At 38.6% G+C, this 19335-nt stretch overlaps 1 protein-coding gene across 4 annotated transcripts in view; it reads left to right on the forward strand.

Annotated features, from left to right (window-relative positions):
• nfic (nuclear factor I/C) overlaps window positions 1-19335 on the forward strand; it is a 792066-nt gene that overhangs the window by 311295 nt on the left and 461436 nt on the right. The window contains exon 1 of one of the 4 annotated variants that reach the window (XM_072594045.1): window positions 7538-8071. The exons of 2 other annotated variants lie outside the window; for them this stretch is intronic. In XM_072594045.1, coding sequence (XP_072450146.1) covers window positions 8063-8071 — 9 coding nt within the window. In that variant the 5' untranslated portion in view covers window positions 7538-8062. Of the gene's footprint in view, window positions 1-7537; window positions 8072-10195; window positions 10752-19335 lie in introns of those variants that run through there. One more of the 4 variants, XM_072594044.1, reaches the window with a different exon arrangement.

Consider the following 19335-nt stretch of genomic DNA (forward strand, 5'->3'; position numbering starts at 1 on the left):
TTATTAATTATTAAATCCAGAAAAGATAATAAAATTGACATGTAAACATAAATTGGAAATTTGAATTGATTAAAGCAATAACTGTTAAAAAGATATACAAATCACTCTTTGGGTTTCATGAAGAGCAGATGGTGGAATGGTGCAACTGTTAATTTGAATGATACCAGTAATGATGATATTACTGATTGATTTCTGAGTGAGTAATAATTGATTTCAAGGTTCTTTCCTCTGTAGGTAACTGTAGGCTTTTGTCCTGTTTCCTTCTCAAACTGATAAATTGTCTTTCCTTTACCTGCAATGTAGGGTTATGTAATTGCTTTCCTCAACCTGTGACCTCTATGGCACACTAATTCATACTAGCATCTCAGCCCAAGAACACATACAGATTAAGATCTGTAGTTTGATTTCAATCCTTCTTTTTGTATATTGCAGGAAGGATTTTAAAAAGTCATGTTTGGAACATAATCTCCAGTAGATAGCTTTCTACTTACAGGGATGAACAGCTCCTCACTACCCCTTCCTTTTAATTCACTACGTTTGAAACTTCCCTGACATTTTACAAGTGTGACTTACCATGGGTCCAGCCATGACTTTGCCAGATAGCTATTGAATGTAGACCCATAGATACCTTTTAGTTATATGTTCTCTTTTTTAAAAAAACACAAGGTGTAATTAAAATTTTGACATGTCTATTAGTAATCCAGAGTTAGCATCCATTATTGTGAAAAGTGTATCAGAGACTCATCAGGAAGAGGGGAGGTTAATTGTGGAAGGTGGCTCACAGTCACTTTACCTCATCATTTGTTAATGTATTGATGTGCATTGCAAAGGTGTCAGTAGCCAGACCTTTTGTATAAATTGTATATTTTAGGTCAGAAAAAAGTACAACACATATTCATCAACCCATTTATGCTTCCTACTTGCACAGGTTTTTGCCTGTGTTAACAAATGAAGGGGATGGGGGAGGGAAATGAGGTTTCTGCAAGGATTTCTTCATTTCTTTCATAGACATTATTTTCAGAATCCATGGAGACCCTGGTGAGGGTAGAGAACGACTCAATCTCAATCAAACTTGGTGTGTTCAAAACCATAGACTTTTAATTCATTGCCAGCCCTCCAGGATGTGAGCACGTTATTTCAATGTAGTACAGAGCATTACATTGATGTATTTGAATCATGGGTTTGCAGCTACTCTCCTGATAAGAAAATAAAAGTAATGGCATCCAGTGTAATTTTTGTGGTGAAATTGTAAAAAAAAATTTGTATTTTGGAATATATCAGAAAGCCAGCAGATTTTGCAACGTAATTACATGATGTGTGCTCTCTGTCTCAGCTATGGCATCATGTGTTGCTACTAAGATTTATCATTACAAAGTTTTGGTTCTGAAAGGAAGCGGTTGAAGACAGGAAAATTAAAGTTACCTGGTGCCGAGCAGGGTTTCCTATTAGGTCGATTACTATCTAAAGTTATCCCCATACTTACTTGCAGTTGATACAGTTTCAAAAATGGCCAGGTAGCTATTATTACGTCAGATTGCTCTTCACTACAAGGTGAAAATAGCCTAGGCTGTGGACATATTAATCTATATAATGGCACGTGCTGCGCCTCATGAATGCTGCAGTACGTCACCACACGACTATAATGTGAAAGGAAGGGACGAGATAGCTGTTAATGCATTTTATTAATTATGCACTTGAATCATATTGGCTTGACATAACTTCACTGTCAACTCGGATTATAGTAGAGACAGACACCGAGAATATATTTCAAATCAAAAGATTAATTTGGAGTGAGAAAGATTCAGCTAGTGCCAATTATAGAGCTCTCTGAATCTAAACTTCTCGGTGATTCGTCCACTCCTCATCTCACCTGCGGGTGCCAACTACTGATCCTAGTTGAATTTCAGTCAGAGACTGTATCAAATTTACATTGAATTGTTTCTTAGGGTGTTCACTTTGGTAACTCACCGTGAGATGATTATGTAACGATTCCTTTTGAACTCGTTTCATTTCACGGTTGGACTTATTAACTTGTTACCATTGTATCCCTCGGCATCAGTGTCAGCTGGAATAAGATTCCGAGATTGGAAAGTAAGGCTTAAAGTGATTTTTCCCTTCAGTTTTGTTTTATGTCAGGGAGGGTGTTTGTTTCCATTGCCTTTAGTACTTTTTTCCTCTTTCTATGGTGATCTTTCCGCAAACTCAATTTTAACACCTTTTCAAAACATGGAGTCGTACCAGCCCACTATAAATATCATAGAGTCATAGAAAACGGAAATAAACCCTTTGATCCAACTCGTCCATGCCAACCAGATTTCCCACACTAAACTAGTCCCACTTGCTTGTGTTTGTGATAAAGTGCTGTTCAAGTGGAAAGTCTTTTTACAGCTCTAAGTTGATACTGTTGTCAAAAGTGGATTAAACACTCAATGTCTCTCAATATTGTATAAACACCTAGAAGGAATCAAAATCTTGAAGCAACTCAGCAGGTCCATCAGCATCTATGGATGGAGAAACAGAGTCAACTTTGAGTCTAATCTGGCCACTGGAAATCGAAGTGATTCTCCACCCAAAACATCAACTCTCTCTCTCTCCACAGATGCTGCCAGACTCATTGAGGTTCTCCAGCATTCCGTTTGCATTTCAGATTTCAAGCATCCACAGTATTTTGCCTTAATTCTGAAAGGAAATGTTTTGCAGTCGTTATCAATAAGACAGTCATTTAAAAGCAAACGCTATTACCTTTTAAAGATTGCAGGGGTATTTTGTAGAGATTAAATGTGGATTCAAATTCAATAACTGCTGCTTTGTATTAACTTTATTCTCCTTGCGAGAAAATCTCTTCAACTGCATCATAACCCAGGCTTGTGCAGATGAAGGTAGTTTTGCAATGGTACCCATATTTAGTACTGAAGTGATATTCACTAATATTGCACTGCACATAGCAATGCACAACAACATTGCGTGCTACCGTGTCGCGTTGTCCTGAATAAGACTTCCCTCTCCTCAATGATGACGAACATGCAGCAGGTGTTGGTCGATCGTGTACCTGACGTCTCCCAAAGGGGTGGACTGGTGTCTGTGGTGGACTCTGATAAGTGCACTGATGCTAAACACGGCAAAATCATAGAGGTCCATTTCACCATGAAAATTTTGTTTTTGTTTTACTCTTTCTGTAGTTGTAAAAATAAGAACTCTGAGCATCTCATAGAGCCCCTCAAACACAGTGCCTTTCAGTGAGATCATGGCTGGCATTTAACTTCCATTCCTTGTCCTCGTCCGATTCTCTTAGAGTCCAAACAAAAACCAGTGAATTATCAATAATTATGGTTCTGCAGTTCAATATAAAAGGCATGTGTTCCCCAATTAATCTTCGATGGAAGAATGCATCATTTGCCTGTTTGAAAAAATTAAAATTAAAATCCGGATCTTTCCTCAAAGTTGCATGAGAAGTGCAGCCTCAAATCTGCAGCTCTGCAGCTCTCACCTATTCTTGAAACGGCAGTTTCTGATTCCTGTTCTCTAATTTACAGTTATCAATAATGTAAAGTGTAATCGTGCTCATATAGCAAGCATAGTTTTATTAAATATTCATAACCAGCAGCTTTCCTGTGACGTGCCAAAGATTCTTTATCGACTCTGGTTCTAAAATAGATGGAGAATACGAACTTTAATAAAGTGCATTCCATTCGCGAATGCTAACCAAGTAGCGAGCCTCAGTTATTTTCTTTCGAGCTGCTCTGTTTAAATATTTATTGAGGTTTTACTGGAAATATTTGGTAGCACTTACAGTACTTGGATTGTGTTTCCGGATCCTGCACACTGTCAAAACTTACTCGTCCCTCCCTATACCCGTTACCGCTTCCCAATGCTGGCGTGACCCCAGGGAGTCCCGGTTATTTATACAATCATTGTCTGGAAACCTGGGCCACACTGCACCCTCTCCATCTCCACCCCAACACACCCCGATTTTTTTTTAGATCATGTTAGTTACAAACATTTATTAAAGCATTTCTGAGTTAAACAATCGGAAATGTGCGCATCTTCTCTAACAGACTTATAAATCTAGTGGCATTTGCGGAACTTCGAAGTTAATCTTAAGTTTTCTCTTTGAATGCCAATACTTGATCCCTCCATGAGCCTATACGAAAGCATGCAGCCTGGGCACTTTGCTGACCCCATTTCTCAATGTCTTATTTTAAACCTGAATATCTCTTTCTGTTGTATTGAAATCTTATGATCTAGTAGAATGGTTTATTAAAGGTAGTGGTAAGCAACGATTGTCTTATTTGCATAGTTTTGAATATTAGTTACTCTGCTTTTAAGAACTCCACTGATTTATTATATAATGCAAAAAAGTCGAATCTCGACCTGCATAAATGATTGAAGGAATATCGCGAAAATACAAGCATTGTTTCCAATGTTTTTGGTTAGTCTGGGTGCCAGATGCGCTAAATGAAATGAACTGCAGCGACTCCCATTCAGAAACAATGTGGTTGAGTAATTAGCATCTCGACCTCGTAACAATAACTGATGCCTAGCATGAGACACCTATCATTCGCAGTTCCTCGCCGAGGTGAGAGATTACAAATGTAAAGTGCCAATTATTCTTCAAGTTCACGTCGTATCTGTGGACGTAGGAAGAAATGAAACATAAACATTCCCACAACGTTATTTTTGTTTCAAAATTACACACTGAAGCGCATCACCTCAACTTTGATGGGTTTGTGAAACTGGTCGCAACTATTCATCTGTTTGCACAGAATCGCGACTTGTATTAATGCTGCGATAAAGGATACCTGCAGGTTTATTTTTATAAAAGACATGAGTTGGAGATGCCGGCGTTGGACTGGGATGTACAAAGTTAAAAATCACACAACACCAGGTTATAGTCCAACAGGTTTATTTGGAAGCACTCGCTTTCAGAGCGCTGCTTCTTCATCAGGTGGTTGTCCAGGGCTCCGAAAGCTAGTGTCTCCAAATAACCTGTTGGACTATAACCTGGTGTTGTGTGATTTTTAACTTTTTTTTAAAAGACGGCAGCAATAAAGACATTGCCCGGAATCTGGACTAACTACGTTGCAACATACAGACTGATGGAGGACAAGATGCCAGAAAATCCACCCCAAGGCTGTGGAAATGCCTGATGCTTGTTATCCGTTGATAGAAGGCTGGGTGTGCGCGGTGAAACCAACAGTTACTAACTCACCTGGGTGTTTTTTTTTGTTGTCTTTTAAATTAAAGCCTTGCAAAAGTTGTCACAACTTTTTATCTGTACTGTTTATAGTTCAGTATCAGGGGAAAGCGCAGTTCTATAAACGAAGGATCCAGAAAAATCAATACATTGTCATTCCCTCCTCCAAGCCTTTGTACAAATTTTATTATTGCAGGTGCAGTGATATTTTTGTTTGATGCTGTACCTCCCCCTCAGTCAGTTATTGCTCAAGTCTTAAGTGTTATTCTGTTCGCAATTAGAAAGTGAGGATTATGTTTTGCTTCACTATCCTCGAAATGAGTTTTGATTTTGGCTATCGCACACGGAAAGTGAACATCATCCAATTTACCCAAGAAACAGAAGCTGAAATGAAGGATTGCTTTGGGGTTTCAAAATTTCGTTACGTTTGTTGAATTCTATTCACTGGAATCAGTTGATATTTTGCGCAAACATTGAATTATAAATAAACATCACTTGAATGGGGGAACAAAATCAACATACTAATTGGATATCACTTATAAAAGTTAAAAAAAAGCAGAAATGTATATTTGGCATTTCCCTAACTTAAAGACACTGGAACAACTTCGAAAGTCCAATTGTGATGACAACAGTCAAGTTAACATTTTAGGTGTGGACTATTAATCCTAACTCTTATTTCTTGCCTGTTCTGCACTGAAAGCAGTGCAAGGATCTGACTTTCGCCAGATTTATTTTTATTGAAAAGTACAAATCCAGAATAGATTTGCGTTTTTAATTTAAAATTGAAGGCCAAGTTACAGCTCCTCTCATCAATCTAGTTTCAGCGTTACAGCAGTAACAGAACAGTTACTGGTTTATCCCTGTATGTCAATGATAATTACTATCATTTAAAGGTCGTCGGTGTCTGATGATAGTCCAATAATCGAGGCGTTACAAAAGATATCACCTCCGCTAGGAACAGGTGCAGCCAGTGTTTTTTTCAATTGGTTTAACTTTGTCTGGAATAAGCTGCCATCTGTTCCACCAAAAATGCCGCTTTTGATGCTTGAACTCGGCTTCAGATTCACTCTACGTACTGGGTACGTTTCCTGAAATGCATATAAAAGATTGCAATGTTATGTCAATCGATGACATTAAGCAGAGTAAATTATTTTCTATTACTCTCTACTTTCTGGACTTCAATTGATTACACATATGCTCTCCGCGATTTCCGTCTCATCGATTCTTTTCTGTTACATTTGCCAGTCCATGCATTTTTAAGTGTGACATTTGTGTCTTAATGTTTTATCAATAACTTATTTTGCAGTGAAATGAATTGTGTTGTTGCATGATCATGGGAAGCTACTCAGGACAAACTTGCTCCAAAGTTTGCCAGGTGCCGTGTATGGTTAAGCAGTGATCTAACCGCTGCATTTCACAAAGGATGAACAAAATGTGTACATGGATGCAGAGAAACAATACCCTTTGGTAGGGGATTCCTTAAAAGTATCTTAAAATTAGAGGGGCGAAATCAGGAAGCACTATTGCACGTATGGGTCTGAATATCAGTAAATCTGAGATATTTTTCCACCAAAAATTATCGGGTCAGTGAAAGATGTCTATTGTCTGAAAACAATAGATTATCGTGTCAGGATATTAATGGATATGACATAGAGGCAGGTAAATGGAGTTGAGATACATTTTAGCCGCCATCCAGACTGAAAGGGGCTGAATGGCCTACTGTTATGGAAAGATATGGAGTTGGAGTTAAACATTGAAGTGTTTCTGTGATAAAACTATTTTAAGTTAATGTTCTCTTCTGCAATTCGAGAGGGATTCATGCTTTAAAAGGACTTCAAAGCAGCCTCCACCCTCTCCCAGACCCAAACAATTCCAAACGAGACTGCTGAGCAATAAGTAATGGAAAGTTCATTCCCATTTGATCCGACTTATTTTCCGGTACGGTGGCGATTTCAATGTCAAAAGCGGATTTCCTGATAAATAATAGAGACGTTCTTGAGGCCAGACAAATAGGTTGGATTACAAGTTAAGGTTTATTTTTTTTTCCTGTTTTAAAATAAACAATGTCCTGATGTTGGCAATTTTTGATTTCCACAGATCATCTTGATGCTTTTGGGAAGCAAAATCTAATCGTTTAACATTCCAAAAAAAAAGTTAACTGAGTTGAGAAATGTCTATATATATTTCAACATATTTATCCTGAAGTCATTAGGAAATCGGAACTATTTATTTGAGTGACCTTGATTTATTTTGTGCTGACAAACTCTCTTGCTCCAAAAGGTTTATAGAATCGCCACATCGCTCCCGTCCAGCACCACGTGTTCATCGCTTTAAGATTATTGGCAGCATTTGTGCAAATGCCGTTCGAACCTCTAATTTAGCAAAGGATTGCGATGGTGCACAGAGATGGCTGGATAACCATGGCAAAATCCAGGCACATAGTCTTCTCTTTATAGCGATGGATGTGTGCAGAAAGCTCAGACCTTATGGTAATGATGTGATTTCCTTATGCAAATAAGCCATTGCGGAAATAAACAGTACGCCTCGCTCGCTCCCTTTACTTCTGTAATATTTTTATACTACGCCATCAATTCATCACTAAAGCGGCCAAGGCAACCCTCCCCCATCTTTCTCCTGGGCAATCAGGATCCGCCGGTTGCCTTCACTTTTCCATCGGATGTGTTAGAAAGCAGCGAGAGGGAGAGACAGAGAGGGGGAGGAAAAATAACCCGCACACACACACACACAACACCACACAGAGACCGAAGGCAGATATTCCTCCGGATGAAGTAGGAAAATTGCAAAGGAATACAAATGAGGCGCGAGACAAGCTTCTAATTCGACTGCAAGTTGATTACGTACTTTCACATGGCAATGGTACGTATATTTTATTGCACCGTCTTGCTCGAGCCGTGTGTTGGTTCCGGTGTCTGTCTGTCTGTGCCTCACTCTCTTGTGTTGCTTATGCGATCGGGTTTGTGCCAAGATTTTGTGGTGTTTAAAGGGGAGGGGATGGGGAGGGAGGGGGGAAGAGAGAGACAGAAAGCAAAAGCGCTGAGCTTGGCAGATTTCCCATCTGTGAGCAGTTTGCCTGCCAGCTGAAATAAATTTATGCGTGATCTGTATACGTGTGCATTGGCGACGTACATTTCGAGCCCAAGTTCAAGCGGGGAGCCAAGTGTGTGTGATCGTAGCGGTAATGGCCGAGCAGCTCGGGAGAGCCGCCGGCTTGAACTTGACTCATGAACCGCGACGCTGCGACCAAGGCTGGGACATGTTGCTAATCCACCTCCCTTTTAAAGGGACATTACACTTTCTCGGCCTGTTAAAATGCGCACCATCCCCTTATGCAAGAGATTGCGGGGTTCTCGCCACAGGTCATTCTGCAGCTTATTTTAAACACACAATTTGAAAAGTCCGCTATACTTTAAGAAAGCGCAAGCAAGAAGAGCTTTGCGGCCCGTAGATTTGTTGGTTTTCGTTCGCCGTTCTGAAATACATTTCCCAGCCCACATTCGGAAAGTTCAGAGAATGAAGCAGTGCAGTTCCAGTTTTGTCTTTACCGTTCTCTCTTTCTATATATATATAGGCCCAGTAAATGGATAAGCTCTTTAAATTCGCTGTAACCATTCAGAAATAAAAAATGTATTGATTACAAATATTGATTGCATACCTAAGGCATAGGAAGCCTTCTTTCTCCAAAATTTCACTGAATTTAACACTTGCAGCGTTTCTGCAGCAGATTGTTGTATAGTGGAATGTTTGTGCAAATATGCAAAAGTGAAAGATGGCTTGATCTATAAAGTTTGTTTGACAGAATACCAGTTCTCTTGTATTTTAGAGATTGTATGAAGCAATCTGCAAAACATTTTATGAAATAGCTTGCAGTGTTCTGAAATGTATCTACCTGCGGAATCATGCAAACTTCACTCCTATTGTTGAGCTGGGGAATATTGTGGAGACAAAAATGCTGTCCTGACCGAAAGCGGAATGCGCTTGGCATCACGGTGGCATCTGGCAAATTTCGATGGTCCAGCTTGATAGAAAAGACATTTCATATTTAAGAGACCAAATTCTATTTGAATATACTGCAGACGTAAAACGTACTTTTTGCCTTCCGTTTGCTGTTGGCCCTTTATGCAGTCAGAATGACTTGCCCTCATGCATTGAGGAGAAAAGAGTATGACCGATTAACTCGGACACATTGCGCCGGGCCATTGGTGCATAGAATGGGTTGTTCTGCTAACGTCAGTTAGTAAAAAGCAATACAGTGTCTGGCAGAGTAAATGGTCAATTTGATAATGTACTGTGGTCAATGCTTCCCCAATGGCTTCTAGTATTAATAAATATACAAATCACGACAGTACTACAATCACTCTTCAATTATCCATACCAAAGTCTCACGATTTATTCTCCTACATTCTGCTGGGAAACAATCATTGTCTTGGCCTACTTTGGAAACTATTTCCTCATGTCACGTACACCAGCTTTCAACAAAGTCCTGTGCATTGTCATGACTTTACCATTGACTTTGACTTCTGCAGTTTTGCGCACGCCGACTGGAACCTTTCATTTGACTTAATTCAATATTTGAACTTCATCATAAAAGTTGAGGGGCCGCGGCAGTATCTGTCTGTGTTCCTAGATTTCATTTTACTTTCTGATGCAATGATTTGGGATGGAGGGTGGTGCTGGTGGTTGGAGTGGCGGCTGGGGTGGAGAATTGAGATTGGATTCGAGCAACGTTTCTTTCAGCAGAATTGTACGGGGTAATCGCAACATTGCAGTCTGTCACAAAGGGTGATGATATATTGGAGGCTCCTGTATAGGAATGCCTGCTTTGTCATGCTGTCCCTGAGCTTTATTGTGATTTCTTTAAAATATCATCAGAGGGTGGAAAAGAGGGGAGGCCAGTAGGCAGCTAGATTGCAGCCCAGTCTTTTTTTTTAATCCAGGATAGGCACCCGTTGTGTGTGTTTAAACGCAGCGGCTGCGTCGTGTCTGGGGCAAGTCTGCCTTTAAAGCGCGGCTCTTAAAGCGGCGCTAACTTTTTTTTCGCGTGTTGTTTTTTTTAATTGCCCAGTGCGTTTTGACGAACGGTCGTGAGCAATGAAGAGTTAAAGGAGAGGGGAGGAGGGAAGTAGCTGGGCTTATTTACATTGCTGGCGATCTCCCAGTGGCCTCGGTCCATTGGCTGACAGCGGGGCTGCGAGTGGTGCTGAAATTTGGGTCTAATGGCAGAAATTCCCTGAAGTCAGACGTTTTTTGGGGCTTGGTCAGGACAGTCGCGTCATTCCTGGTCCGCTCTCCTTTATTCCTCTCCCTCTCCCACCGTTTGACAGATGAAGCCCAGTTTCCAGGGCTGCTTTCTTTCAGATACTCCGTGCTAAGTGCCACTTCTCTCCCTCCTCTCTCTCTCTATATAATTATTAATTGTGTTTGGGGGTGGGATTTAGTCGCTGTGAGGCGAGATGTCACGATGATCCAGTAACTTTTGGATGATCTGCGACTTTAACTCCAGGTCGTCATGATGTATTCCCCGCTCTGCCTGACTCAGGTAATGTCCATCTCTGAGGTAATTTAGTTATCAGTTCGGTTGCTGCTGCCAGTGGACGCTTTCCGCTCCCCACGCCCCCGCCACTTGGCCACATTCACCGCATTGTATTTTCCTCAGGACGCGGTTACTGTTAAAAATGGCGGGATAATTTCTGCAGCATGCTTTCAGTGCCCGGAGCTCCCCGGGTTAGTCCTTTCCTCCTCTGGCTCTCCCCAGGCAGCTCCTGCCAACGCAATCCGTGTTGACACACACCAGAAAACAAATCCAAGCCCGACGCTCAAGTTTGTTTTTGTGTATGTGTGTGTGTGTGTGAGAAAATCCAATGGAAAACGCAGCTTTGGCTCCTTCCAACTTCGCCCAGTTCCATGCACGACTGTTCCACCCGCCGCTACGAAGTTTGACAAAAATGTTTCTGTGGTTATTAGAAATAAGAAGAACTTCTGCAGAGCGCGGAGGGCTTTTATTTCCCTCCCCCTCTCTCTGTCCCTCTCCACCTCCCTCCTCCTCCCCCCCCCCCAAGTTGATATTATTGAAAGGTGCACATATTTATTGCTGTGAACTTTCAAATCTTTTCGTTAAGCCCAGATACTGAGGTGTGATAGGTATGGGAATTTGGGATGGTGGGTAGTGAGGGGTGATTTGAGCAAGACGTTTGATATTTTAGCAGGTGTCAAATGAGCACATTTAGTGCATTTTTGGAAATCCTACAAGTTAAAGTTCTTGGGTGCTCCTTAAACTCTGTGTCCACTGAAATTGGTTTGATTTCATGCAGGTTGTTTAATCTCTTTATTTATTTTCTTAGTGGAAGCATAATATTGATTGTTTAAATGTTTCAGATATGTTTTCTCAATGTAGTTTAAGAAGGGAGCCCTTCTCCCAATGTGCTTATTCATAAAGTGGCGCTGTTTAAGTTTTTGTTCTGGTTAGAATGTATACCTGTTCGGAAAGGTTGTATTCTGAAGCTGTTGTACTTAATAGAGACAAGATATGGTGGTGATTTAATCCATAAGAGTACTGTAATTTCACCAGCTCCTGACTAGAAATTTTAGTTCGTTTATTCTTGAAGAGTTGTTTAATAAATTCTGCAGGGTTGTAAATTTCACCTGAAAAGAAAACTTTGCCGATACAGTTTCCTTTTTCTTTACTTCAGCTATGCAAATTTATATCTCAGAGCAATTGACTTAGAAGGAAACAGAAAGAATGGTTGGTAAATAAAATCTTCAGTTACGGCAGGAATAGAAGATGTGAATAAAGTGATCTCTAAAAATGTCATACATATAATTTGTTTATCTATGTTTTATTTTCTAAGGACCAAGAATGTGAAATCTATTTTGAAGAAGGAGAGCAGCTTGCAGTAATCTGAAAGCAGTTCAAGTGTAGCTAATCAGTCCAGACAGTCTGTATTGGATAACAAAGCTGCATTATTGTCCTATTAATTATTTAAATAGTTTCATGGTCTAGAAGCATAATAAACATTCTTTAATAATAACAGACAAAGGGAACTTCCCAAATAGAACAAAAAGACATTTCATATGTGTCTTAAGAAAAACGAAAGTGAAAGGGTTTGGCATAATGTATACATTATAGTTCGGAACTTGAATGCTCATTTGACTTTATACATTATGTTCTTAGTCTTACAGTATTGCAGTATTTCCTTTATCACATTTATAGTCTTTCGTTTAGAGTACCATCACTTAATAGAATTTCCTTCTTTATGTCAAAATCTTCTTTCCTTTTTATTCCTTGCTTTGCGTTTTTGTTCTTGTTCTATTCATTCGCCTTTGACTTGCTCCTTCCTCTTCTCTGGTATATTATTACTCCTATTTCAATTTCTATAAAATTCTGTTATTTTACCAGAAAATTGGGAGACCTTATAAATGTATATTATTGCTAATGCCCATATTTCATTTGGTAACTTTAAATTAACTGACAGCCAGTGGATCACCAAGCCTTAGAAAATTCACGAACATGAAATAGAAAACAGTGTTCATATGTATATATTTTCAAAACATATTGATCTTGGAAACTATCTTTAGTCAGGTCTGTAGTATTAATTACAGCTGTAGTGTGAAGGCATGCAAAAAACTGTGAAACTGTGAAATTGAGGCCTGTGGCTTGTGGGTGTTTGAGTGCTATAATTTAGGGAGGCCAATACTGGCTGATAGATTAAAAAAAAATTAGGATTCACAAATATCCTGGGTTTTTGTACATTTCTTTACTATTGCTAATTTTTTTTGGAGGAGGTGAGAGTTTAATAATGTAATTTTAATGTGGATTGACATATTCTTTCAATATTACTTTCTCATTTTTGTGCACATGGTGTTTATGTTAAAGTATGTGTTATCTTCAATGTTATTTCAACAGTTCTTAAAAGCAAAGAAACAAAATTAATCCAGATGTTGTCTGGCTACAGTTTCTGACATCTTGCTATATCAATAATGTAGCATGGAATGTAAATTACCGAGTGACATATTCATTCAGTACAGTGTAGAAGATTGTGTTATGCATACATTGATTAGTTCAGAGAGAAAACATTAGTTTATTTGTTTATAATTAAGAATTTTTAATTAAATAGCGGAACAGCTTCATTTATTATATTTTCAACTTGGAAACCTAATTATGAGTTTGCTTAGATTGATTCATTTCTTTTATCTACTGATCGTGGGCATTCAGTGTGGAATATAAGTAGACTACTATGGTTGCCATTCTATACAAACCACTGGAGAAAACAGATCTGAGGCACATTGTGTGTGCCTGTGAGTCAGGTGGAGGGGAGAGGTGGTTACAAAAATGTATCAGCATTAAACTAAACCGATTTAAGTTATGTGCTCCAGAAATAATGGGGTATATTCCTGGAGGGTGAAAAAGTTCAATCTACTGTTTAAGAAACTAGTACCAATCAAACAAGCAGCTGTCAAGTCCCAACTGTCAGCCCAATCAGCAAGGCAAATACAGTTATCTCTGAAACAACTTCCTTTAGTCACTTGAGGCAGGCTTGTTTCTCAGTATCAGTTTGGCTTCTTAAAGATGTTTAAATTATATGCACAGCCATAAAGTTCCGCTTTCCAGCAGTTATCTGGAGCATTGGAAACTTGAATTCACTGATTTTGTTGAAAGTCAGACCAGTAATTTGTAGAAATGAACTTACATTGACTCTCATTATCTCTACTGTGTGTCTGCAGTCTCAAAGCAGTTATTAGTGGATTTAAGGCCGTAATATAAATACACGCATGTTTTTGATAAGATGTGAATTTCCTTAAAGTGCCTTTAAATTCCGCAGACACAGCTTTCACAGAGAAAGAGTTTGATATGGTGCAGCCATAACTTTTTAGGTTGTACCATCCAGACAAATATCAGACCAAACCAGAGAGAACATTTTGCTTTTAGAGGCACTATATCTTAAACTACTAATGCTTGATGCTGACAGTAGAGATCAAAGTGAAAGAAAGTCCATTCCTTCCATAACAATTCAAAAAAGTAAAAAGACAGTTAGTCAAGTAACTCTAAGCAATTAAAGCAGTTACAATTAATACCATAATGCATGTTAATAGTTTAATAGCTTTACGCATATGCCTTGGATATATTTACTGTGTTTGTCATCTTCTGAAAAGCTAGTTTCAATGGATTGTTTTAACCAAACGAGCAGGAGAATTGCTAGAGTTCTTTTATGTCCTTGGGGCAACTGGTTTCAACTCTCAGCCATCCCATTTTGCACCTGAAAAATGGACAGCTGTAAATTCTGACTGAGTTGAGCACCTCAGCTTGACTGTAACAGGTTTTAAGCAAGAACGGTGGTAGGCAAAGGGCCCATTCAACAACAGTGAAGTTTTGTGGGAGGATGCAAGGCAAGAGTGATGAAGTGATAAAGGGATGATGTTGCATGGTCACGGATTAAGTCAAGGATCAAAAAATGTGTCCAGAGAAGGTGTAAATGGGAAAAGCAGACTCATTGTCAATACCATCGAAACAAAATTTGAAACACACACACAAATTAAAAAAAACATGAAGGCAGAGATTATGAACTTAGTATTGAGTGAGGAAGACTGTAAAGTGCCTCTTGGCAATGAAGTAATGTTCCATCAGTTTATGTTGGGCTGATTGGAACAGTGTAGGAGGCTGAGTACAGAATGAGAATGGAGCAGAGAATTATAATGACAGGCAACTGGAAGCTCAGGGTCAAGCTTGCAGACTCAATGCAGGTGTTCCCACAAAGGCATCATGGAATCTGCATTTCATCTCTCTACTTCTTAATGTAGTAATTGATCTCAGCTGCATTTTGTGCTAACTTCTGGGCACCATACTTTAGTAATACTTTCAAGACCTGAGAGTTAGCACAGATGTGATTTACTCGAATGCTACTATGGATGAGGGACTACAGTCATGTGGAAAGCCTGGAGAACCTGAAGTTGTTCTTCATAGAGCAGAGAGGATTAAGAGCCGGATTTTGATTGAGGTGTTCAAAATCCTGAGCAATTTTGATGCAGTAAATATAGGGCAGATAGATGGGTAATCAGAGGGCATAGATTTAAATTAATTAGCACGAGGGCCAGGGCTGACCTGTAGAAAAGATTTTTACATTATTATTATCTGGAATTCATGACCTGAAAGGATAATAGAAGAGGTTTCAAATGACAGTGTTTCAATAAGGATTCAGGTAAATATTTGAAAGAGGGAAAATTGCCTGGTTGTCAGCAATGAGTGGGAGAGAGAGAAAAGGACTCATTGGACCGCATTACCAAAGTGTTGATGTAGGTTTTAATGGACTGAATGGTCATCTTTTGTGTTAGAAAATTCTATGATACATTTCTATGACTTAATATCTAAATGTGTAACTTGAGGATTATGGCTGTAAAATGAATGGGGCTTATATTCCAAATAACTACTTCATTTTGCAGGTGTAAAACAAGTGCAACCATGACAAATTTAAAAGTGGAAATTTAAAAGTTCCCGTCCCAATTTTGTACATGTACCAAGGCCACTGCTAAATTTGTCAGGGCCTTACTTTTTAGATGGATTCTTTTGCAAAATTTGTTTAGACAGAACTTAAAGTGCCCAGCCACAATTATTTTCTCATGCTTGAGTAAATGAACTAAGAGTTTTTCAAGGAACTCCTATAAACTGTATTGATTGCACATAGTTCAGGACATTAATGAATTTAAACCCCAAGTAAAATACAGTCAGTCTGCTTGGAGCTTCAAAAAACATTTCCCTCACATTAGGTTAGTATACTAGAAATAGATATACCATATGGTTAGAAAAGGTTTTGGAAGTATCCAGATGGATATAGACTTGGATTAACAAATGCATCATGGGATATGATGAATTGTTTGCATCCTAGACTGAATGAAGTATATTGTGTCAGGGGATGGGTAAGAAGAGTAAGAGAGATGGTGACTTAATGGTAATGGACTAGTAATCCTGAGCCCAGGATAGCACTTTGTAGATTTGAGTTTCACCACGATAGCTGATCGAAATTCAGTTGTACAGAATCTGGAGTATGGAGCTATCTCAGGAATGGTCGCTATGATTATTGTAAAAACCATCTGGTTCACAATGTCCTTTCTGTAGGAAAATTGGCCTTCTTATCATATGTGTCCTCCAATGTGGTTGACTCTGAACTGTCCCTGAAATGGTTTAGCAAACCACTCAGTTCAAAGGACCACAAGCCTTGTCAGCAACCTCCACATCCCATTAAAAGAATAACAGTGGAGGTAGTGAAACATTTTAACATTTGGCTTTATTTTCTATGGTGGACACTCTGCTTTTTTTGTGGAATTTCTTCTGATGATATTAAGTAGAATGGATAGGACCCATGTTTTAATCGATTTTATCTGACCTTTGGAAAGGTAGGCCTCAATGATATTTTCTCACCTTCACTGCTTTTTATGATGCAATTTGATTGTAGAATGTATAGTTTGAGCTATATTTTAAATAAGTACTGACACAAAAACAAAGTTAGCATGTGTAATAAATTTCAAACTAATATTTTATTATTGATTGGAAAGATGATTAAATATTGCTCAAGCCGACTGAGAGTTTATTATGTATTGGAAACATTATTTAGCCTGCTTAATTTCCTTAGTTCTTGCTTTCAAGAGGGAAAATGGGATAATTTACTAGTGATATGTTTTGTGCTAGAGGGCTAGGTTGCAAGCTGGATTTTCATTTTTGCAAGTTGTTTGGATTTATTCTAGATTGATGGGCCTGCTGTTGGCTATAAAGATCCAATTTAGAATTAATTTAGACAGTACGATCCAAAGCACAATATGTCCCTAAGTCAGCAGTTGTTGAGACACATGATCAGGGAGGCTGAAGGATGCTGTCGATGGAATTGGTAAAGTTGCATTCATGATATTGTGAGTGTTACCCCTAAATAGAAACAAGGTACATGCTGGAACAGCAGTGGAGTTTCTCGTTGTGCCATAGCTGACTGAAAGTACTTAAATGTTGACACCATGTGACTAAAATGTGAAATGTGAAAGCTATTCTGTTGCCCAGGAGTGATATCTTCCACTTTGACAAACAGAAATGTATCAAAGCAAATGCAGGGTGCAGAAGACATTTCTCTAAGGGAATCTGAATAAGGATTTATTGTACTGTTTGGAAATTATGATTTTAGCATTGCCTCAGTATATTCCAAAGGGTTGCCCTGTCATCTAAGTAGACAGAGGTTGGTTAAAAGGTGGTTCTTTCTCAAGTATATTTGTTTCTATGAAACTGCTGCATATTCTTCCATCAGAGAAAATAAATCTTCTTGCAACTGAATCTTTCTGACTTTATGGGCAGAACAGCACAAAGGAAAGATATGGCAACAGTGCTAAATTTTTGTTTTATTAACAAATTAAGGCCTTACTTTTGGTACTTGGGTTACACACTCAATTTTATGAAGTTGCAATATTTTTTGCTCTTTGTCATGCACTGACCTTGATTTTAATATTCTACTCACCCACCAATTGCTGGGAACTCTAAATATCCACAGAGAAATCAATACAGGAATCAATCAAAATCTCCTTTGAGTCAGCATATTAAATGATATGTAACGTTTTGACTTAAATATATAGTAGCGAATCCTAATTGTACTACACAGACCACTATTATATTCCAGAATGTTACTATATTTCTAGAAATGCACAATGCTTGGACAATATTTTTATTGTTGGTGGATCACCTGCAATGTTGCTTCTGGTCTGTGGCATTTGGCCAATGGTTTTAATGGTAGGCAGGTAGCAGTGAGACTGTGAATGGTGTAGTGATGTCATTCAGAATCAGCCCAAGAACTGGAGTCAGTGGAATTCTGCTGTATTAGACCCAGTATTGAAGAGAAAGCTGAAATCCAATAAGGGAAGAGTTCAAATAGGCAGGCAGTCACATTGCATTTTATTCAGTGTCTATTTATTTCTGAGTGTTTAATAATTTCTATATAATAACAAAATTTAAGTATTTCACCACTGATTTGACCATGTCGCAGGAGTATGTCCAAATGTGAGACTCTTATGAGATTCTTGAACCATTTACAAAGGAAGAGAGCTGAGATGGATTCTATTACTTTATTTAACATTTCATATTCAGAATACCCCCTTAAGTTGTTTGCAGTCAAGACTAGAGAACCCTACCACCCTTTTTATGATGATGGGGGAAGAGGTGGGATGCACACCTACCTCTCAGCAGCTGGAGCAGTGCCCACTCAGTCTGGATGCATGTACCCCACTGGATGTCTACATTTAGAGTCTTTATTCCAGCCCCCACTTCTTAGGGATGTCTGCACCGAGGCTCAAACATTTCACCATGTGACTTGGAGGTGGGAATCCTATCTTAAGTCCAAATCTCACTTCACATTATAATAACTACTGTTAACAGTCTACCAGTTTAACTTTATTAATGACTAAGATGCAGGGAGTTTTCATAGTAGCTGTATGGCACAGAAGGCATTCAATATGTGTGTCATAAGAATAACTAACCAGGAATTACAATCCAAACAATAATCACAACCAAAAGAAACATAACCATCAGAAAGATAAGACATGGGTTTTCAAAGAGCATGTTGGATGAGTCACCAGAAATATGGGCATTCAAATTATTTTGTGGATTAATATATTCTTAATGACACTAAATCATTAAGGATGCTGGGCAGAAAGCAGAGTTTTGGGACTGTAACTCTGTCAAACAGTTTAATCTGTCATCCCTCACAATGAAAGATGGCAGCAGATATGCAAATAATTAATACAGGAATTATGGAGAAAATGTTATATCTGTGATATTTCTGTTCATTCTTTGTTGTAAAACCACATTTTAATTTTATAGTCAAAAATACCATAGACATATCTCTGTTACCGTTTTCACTACATTTCCAAGACAGATATTCATGAAGTATACCTTTAAAGATTATGTGGTATGGTAGTATTTTTGTGAGCACATGTGGATAATGTTGATCAATGCTGTGTGTGAAACAGGCTAATAGTCAGTAATTTCAGATTTTTCATGGAGAAACATTTAAAACTGGCTGTGAGAAGTGAGAACATTTGATACAAAATCTAGTCTGATGGGTGGAGTACAGTCTAATTGTAAACCTGCAACAAACAGTTAT

The sequence above is a fragment of the Chiloscyllium punctatum genome, chromosome 24 (genome assembly GCF_047496795.1).
Source record: "Chiloscyllium punctatum isolate Juve2018m chromosome 24, sChiPun1.3, whole genome shotgun sequence".
NCBI lineage: Eukaryota > Metazoa > Chordata > Chondrichthyes > Orectolobiformes > Hemiscylliidae > Chiloscyllium > Chiloscyllium punctatum.